This window comes from Tympanuchus pallidicinctus, unplaced genomic scaffold (genome assembly GCF_026119805.1).
Source record: "Tympanuchus pallidicinctus isolate F22 unplaced genomic scaffold, pur_lepc_1.0 scaffold1, whole genome shotgun sequence".
In the NCBI taxonomy this organism is placed as follows: Eukaryota; Metazoa; Chordata; class Aves; order Galliformes; family Phasianidae; genus Tympanuchus; species Tympanuchus pallidicinctus.
The window spans coordinates 42,948,176-42,954,779 of record NW_026294618.1 but is presented as its reverse complement, the minus strand read 5'-3'; the positions used below and the strand labels follow the sequence as shown (position 1 = coordinate 42,954,779).

General features: G+C 57.5%; 1 protein-coding gene across 1 annotated transcript in view; it reads right to left on the bottom strand.

Moving 5' to 3' along the window:
* NR2E1 (nuclear receptor subfamily 2 group E member 1) overlaps positions 1 to 5,931 on the bottom strand; it is a 15,677-nt gene extending 9,746 nt beyond the window's left edge. Inside the window, 3 exon segments of the mRNA XM_052689555.1 lie at positions 1,006 to 1,119; positions 1,121 to 1,152; positions 5,357 to 5,931. Coding sequence (XP_052545515.1) covers positions 1,006 to 1,119; positions 1,121 to 1,152; positions 5,357 to 5,381 — 171 coding nt within the window. The 5' untranslated portion in view covers positions 5,382 to 5,931.
* Positions 5,932 to 6,604: the final 673 nt, after the last annotated feature.

The window sequence follows — 6,604 nt, the reverse complement described above, 5'->3', positions numbered from 1 at the left end:
GGTGCCAGCAACGGCAGCCAGTTCCAGTGCCATGGGGCTCCAGCTGGGAGACGGCAGTGAAGAAATCGGGTGCTGGCAGGGCAAGTGGCAGGAAAGTGTGGGGCACCACTGCTCTCCTCCTTGTGTCCACGGAAGTAGAGGGCCACCTGCTTCCGTATTGTGGATGTGCGTGGGGCCTCGTTCATGCTGCACAGCTGTGGGACACCGAGGAGAAGTTAGACTTTTCATTGGCTGAAGGATAAAGGGCTGAGGGAAGGGAAGGGAAGGGAAGGGAAGGGAAAGGGAAGGGAAAGAAGGGGAAGGGAAGGGAAGGGAAGGAAGGGAAGGGAAGGAGGAAGGGAAGGGAAGGGAAGGTAAGGGAAGGGAATGGGAAGGGAAGGGAAGGGAAAGGGAAGGGAAGGGAAGGGAAGGGAAGGGAAGGGAAGGGAAGGGAAGGGAAGGGAAGGAAGGGAAAGGGAAGGGGGAAGGGAAGGGAAGGGACAGGGGAAGGGAAGGGAAGGGAAAGGGGAAGGGAAGGGAAGGGAGACTGAGGAACTGAGAATGGACGGGGGGAACTACACACCCCTTGTCTGTGAGGGGTGGGCATACCGTCTTGTTCATGTTGACTTCCAAGCACTTCTTCAGCCGGCAGGCCCGGCACTGGTTCCTGTGCGTCTTGTCCACCGGACAGCCCCCCTGCAACAAACGCGGCGAGCCGTCCGGTCGGGGGGTGCTCAGCCCGGCGCCCCGCCCTCCCCTCCTTTCCTTTCTTGCGAAGGCCGGGCCGCCTTCAGCACCCGAGACAGCGACGGCGGCGGCAGCCCAGGGGCGTCCAGGGACACCGGGAGTCTGCGCGCAGCACTGGGATGCGGGTGGATGGGAAGTGGGGAAGGAGTGGAGCTCTCTAAGGCTTTGTTTTATTTCACTATATTTCATTTATTTCATTATATATTTGCCTGTTTTCACTCTGCCTCGGTCTTAGTTGGGCGGAGGGAGCGATGGGACGCGAGGTAGCGAGCCGCGTACCTGATTTCCCGACTTGCAGACGTAGGTCCTGTTCCTCCTGATGCTCCGCTTGAAGAAACCCGAGCAGCCATCGCAGGCGTACACCCCATAGTGCTTGCCGGAGCTGCGGTCCCCCGCACACTTTGCAGGGGATGTCCAAAATGCGACCTGAAAGCAGAGAGGGGAGGGAAGGAGAGCAGCTCTGAGCGGCCTGACCTCCACGGGGATTAGCCCCGGGAGCCGCGCTACAAGCAAATAATGAAGTGATTTTATAGCCAACTTTCTTTTCCTTGAGCAAGTGTCAGTTTTCGACAATGAGCATTATTCCATGCACCGCTACGTTTATTTGGGTCTCCTATAATCGCCAAGCCCCCACTTTGGAAGGGGGAGATTACAGCCGCGGGGGCAGCAGGATTTGCTGCTGGGAGCGGCGGGGGCGGGCTGGACTTCCCCCCCTCCTGAAGCTCTGCACTTTCCCTGGGCGGGGGAGCGGTCAGAGAAATGGAGCGAAACCAAATAAAACGGGAACCAAAGAGACCCCCTCTTTCCTTCCCGTAGGAGTCCCAGCGCAACGGGGCCGCTTCGTGCCTATGTGAGGGTTTATTCAACCCGAAATGGCAGCAAAAAAGTCTCCTCCCGCCTCTGTGCGGCGAGAGGGTGCTCCCAGATCTGCGTCTGCTTCGGCCCCGAAGGGGTGGGAGAACTGGGGCTGGGGAGTACGGCAGCCCTGTGCGAGAGTCCCGGCCGAATCCCGCGTCGTGGCTTCGAGATGTTCACTGCCTTTTTCTTTTTTTCTTTTCTTTTTTTTCTTTTCTTTTCTTTTCTTTTCTTTTCTTTCTTTTCTTTTCTTTTCTTTTCTTTTTCTTTTCTTTTCTTTTTCTTTTCTTTTTCTTTTTCTTTTTCTTTTCTTTTTCTTTTCTTTTCTTTTCTTTTCTTTTCTTTTCTTTCTTCTTTTCTTTTCTTTTCTTTTCTTTTCTTTTCTTTTCTTTTCTTTTCTTTTCTTTTCTTTTTTCTTTCCTTTCTTTCCTTGCTTTTCTCTTTCCTTTCTCTTCTCTTCTCTTCTCTTCTCTTCTCTTCTCTTCTCTTCTCTTCTCTCGTCTCGTCTCGTCTCGTCCTCGTCTCGTCTCGTCTCGTCTCTCGTCTCTCCCTTCCCTTCCCTTCCTTCCCCTTCCCTTCCCTTCCCTTCCCTTCCCTTCCCTTCCCTATCCCTTCCCTTCCCTCCCTTCCCTTCCCTTCCCTTCCCTTCCCTTCCCTTCCCTTTCCCTTCCCTTCCCTATCCCTTCCCTTCCCTTCCCCTTCCCTCCTTCCCTTCCCTTCCCTTCCCTTCCCTTCCCTTCCCTTCCCTTCCCTTCCCTTCCTCCCTTTCCCTTCCTTCCTTTTCCTCTCTCCCTAAGGACCCCAACGCCGACGCCGCCCCTTTCCTTGGGGGAGCGCTGTGGGCGCTGTGGCCGCTGCTGGGGGGATGCTCTGCTCGGGCTCTGCGCGGAGCTCCCGGAGAATGTGGGAGCGGAGATGCTTTCAGACACGTCTCCGCCGAGGCCCTAAGACAATGCCTCCGGGCAGACAATGGGGACATTAGATAAGTGTTAACTTAATGATTCTGCCCGCTGAGCCCCGTCTGACTGCCCCCGAGGAGCGCAAGCTGCCAGCTTCTTCCCAAATGAGAACCGACAGCTGCTGCAACAGAGCGCGGCTGAGGGACGGGGATTAGGGCCGGCACCGCGCGGGGAGGGGCGGGAGGGAGAGAGAGAGGTGAAAGCATTCAAAACTTTTCCGCAATTAATAACGAGTGCGGCCGCCCCCCCACCCCCCAACCCCCCCTCCGCCCGCCGCAGGCCGCGGCCCGGAGCTGCAGGTAGCGCCCGTGGGGAGGACCGGGGCCGAGGCGCGGCCTCTGGGAGCGCGTATTACAAGTTCCCCTCGCCACCTGCCCATTGGGACACAGTGACCCGTCAAAAAGGTGTAGCATGGGAATTCGGATGGCGCACAATGCCAACTGGGAGAGCGCTCCACTTCCCCCTGCGGCTCTCCGCATCCGCGGGGCGACGGTCCGCGCACAACACACAAACACACACACGCACACAAAGGAGGAGGAGTGCTCCGGGTTTGGGGGGGGGGGGGGGGGAGATGAAGGCTCGGAGCACCCCGCGCACACCCCAGCCCGTGCGTCGCGGGGGAGCCGGGAGCTCCGGACCGGGCTCGGAGGAGAGCAGGGGGGACAGGGAGAGTGGCAGAGGGGAACTTGGGCCGCTTTCACAGCGTGGCTGTATCCAGGAGGGTTTTAAAGCTGGGGGCTGCTTAAAAATAAAATAAAGTAAAATAAAATAAAGTAAAATCAAATAAAATAAATAATAATGATAATAATGACAATAATAAAAATCAAAATAAAAATCAAACGCATTTCACAGATATATAAAAATACATATACATACACACACGCCTATATACACCGCAGATGTTCGGTGTAGGACGCACGCCATCCTCTCCTCCCGAGCTGAGCACCGCCGCTCCCCGCTCCGCTCTGCGCCCGCCGCAATCACGGCCGCGCTCTCCTCTGCCCCGCAGCACGGCGGTGGGAAAACTCGGAGCGCGATGCGGAACGAGAGACGGGAAAAACGGAAAACGGTAACGCGGGTTCAAGAGATGGCCGGGGAACTCTGTTTCAAAGCGCCGCGGCTCCCGAGGCACCGCTCCGTCCCAGAAGTTTAGAGCTAAGGAAACGGGGTTTCTCATTCTCGGTTCAGCCGGGAAACCGTTGTGACCATCCCGCGACGGGGGGTCCTCGGGAGCTTTTTTGTGCTTGTCATAATTGCTTAAAGGATAGATGGCAGCCCCGATTACTGTAATTCCATCAGGGGCTGTTGAAAGAAGTTAGCCCGGCCCGGAGGGACGGAGGCTCGCTGCCACCCAGGCGGACTCGCGGCACGGCCCGGCCGGACCCCCCGCTGCCGGGAGCCCCCAGCACACAGCGGGCGGTCGCCGGGCCCCGAGACCGCGGCTCGGACCCTCAACGCCCGTCCCCGTCCCCGCGAGGCCCCGGGAGGGGGGGAAGCCGGAGGTTCGGGGCTGGGGGGCCCTTGGGAAGGCCCCGGGAGGGAGAAGAAGGGCTCAGCGGCCCCGCGGGCTCCTTCTCCGCAAAACGGCTCCTTCGGGGCGGCGGCTCCGGGTCCTCCCGCTCTCCCACCGGGCCACTCTCGCCCGCTTTCCGCGCCGAGGGCCGCCGTCAGCCGCGACCTCCCATCCCCGGCCGAGGGCAGCGGAGGGGCAGCGGCGAGGGAAGGCCTCGGCCCCGTCCACCCGCCGCCCCCTCCCGCCCCGGCTCCTTTCGAGGCCCGAGCGCGGAGGAAATAATGTCCGAGCCGTCACTTGTCAGACATTAAATTGGATTGGGTATTTTTTCCCCCTTTGTCACCGACTCCATCCATATTGCGAACTCCGAAGGTCCCGTTGGGATTACTCTGACAGAGCCGCTGTGCGGCAGCGCTCGGGCGGCTTTAAATTCCCCACTTATGAGGCGCACGGATTTAGGATTAAGGAAAATGTGACTTTTCCGTTGTTTCTGCTTTCCCCGTTGCGGGATTATTCGGTGTAACGGGAAATGCCGTGCGCAGTGCCGTTTTTAAATCCTCCTTCGGCGGAGCCGCTTACGCGATTCGAGCGATCGGAGTTGGAAACTCTTTTTTGAACAACAAAAAATAAAGGGGTTATGCCGGAAAAGGCTGCACAAAGTCCGGCGGAGGAGGAGCGGTGCCCGCAAACCCTGCAGCCTCGCTCACCCCATCCCCGAGGGGCCGAGAAGCGAGCGGCGGGACAGCGGCTCAGCACGGAGCCCCTCGTTCTTTGCCACTCGGGTGGGAAATATGTGAAATACATACTCTTTTTTTCCCCTTTCTTCTCTCCTTCTTTTTTTCCTTCTTCTCTCTTTCCTTCTCTCTTTCTTTCTCTCTTTCTTTCCTTCTTTTCTTCTTTCTTTCTTTCTTTCTTTTAGTCTTCCTTCTCTTTTCTTTTCTTTTCTTTTCTTTTCTTTTCTTTTCTTTTCTTTTCTTTTCTTTTCTTTTCTTTTCTTTTCTTTTCTTTTCTTTTCTTTTCTTTTCTTTCTTTCTTTCTTTCTTTCTTTCTTTCTTTCTTTCTTTCTTTCTTTCTTTCTTTCTTTCTTTCTTTCTTTCTTTCTTTCTTTCTTTCTTTCTTTCTTTCTTTCTCTTCTTTCTTTCTTTCTTTCTTTCTTTCTTTCTTTCTTTCTTTCTTTCTTTCTTATTTTCGCAATTCCTAACCCAAACCTCCCCTCCCTTCCCCCCACCCCTTCGTTTTCTCTTCCCCCACCCCATCCCCCAGGCTCGGGGGGGCCCAGCAGCCCGGCCGCGCCGTTACCCACTTGTTGATCCCGCCGGCTTGCTCATGCTCGGAGCCCCGGGAGCCGCTCCGTCGGGGCGCAGCGCGGTGCCCCCCCGGCGGCGGCGGGCGGGTGAGTGCCTCCCTCGGCCTCTCAGCGCTGCTTCGCCCGCTGGGGCCGACACATCCTCGCCGCAAGGTGTTTCCGAGGTGCGGGGACACGCGGAAAAAAAAAATTGAAAAAAAAAACCAACGAAACAAAACAAAAAACAAGACGAAACAAAAGAGCAAAAAGGCAAAAAATAATAATAAAGAAACGAAACGAGCCGAAGAAGGAGCTCTCCCCGCGAGCTGAGGCTCGCGGGACCCCAGGAGGGTGCGGGGGTGGCAGCGCGCTGCCGGCGGGACTCGGGGCCGCGGCACAATGAGCGGAGGGGAAGGTGGGATGGAGCTGGCTCCGCGCGGAGCAGGAGATCAGAGCCGGCGAAAGAATGGCAGGGGGAAAAGGCGTCAGAGGAGGCAGTCTCAGCCTCTCAGAAAGTGAACGCTAGAAAAAGGGAAAGGTTTCCAGAAGTTCATTACACCGCTGACTCGGCGCTCGAAACCTCAGCCCTCGGCCCTATAATATCGGCGGCGCGGTGACAGCAAAGCGAGGAGGGGAGGGGAGATGCCGCCCCCCGCCCACGGCGCTCCCGCGCGTCCCCCCCAAATCCCGGCGGCGCGTGACGTCACCGGGCGGGGAGGGGGCAGGGAAGGGGGGGGGGGGGGGGTCGGTGCCGATGGTGGTCGTGAACCTCCGAGCAGCTCCGCGCCTCCCGCCATCCCCGTCCCTAACGGCGACCCCGACCCAAAGAAATAGATAGATAGATAAATAAATAAATAAATAAATAGGAAGGGGGGGGGGGGTGGGGGGGGAGAGGGAGAAAAAAATAAAGGAGACAAAAGGAGGAGCAAGGAGGGATAGAGGTCCCGTTTCTCCCGCATTTTCCCCACGGTTCCCTCTGGGAAGGAGACGGTGAGCAAAAGGCGAGCTGAGGGAGGAAGGGAGCGCTCGGACGGCAGCTGTCTGTACCCGTGTCTGACCGTCGCGTTCGGGGCACGGAGCGAACCTCGGACGAGGACAGGGCTGAAGAGCAGCGGCTGCACGTCGTCGGACGTTGCTCAGGAGGATCCCAGAAAGCAAAACCGGGGAACAGGGATGCAGGCAGGGTGAAACTCCCCGTGAAGGTTTGCCTTCCTGAGCGAAGTGTGAAGCACCACAGGAGAGGAGCGCATCGTGGCAGCAGAGCCC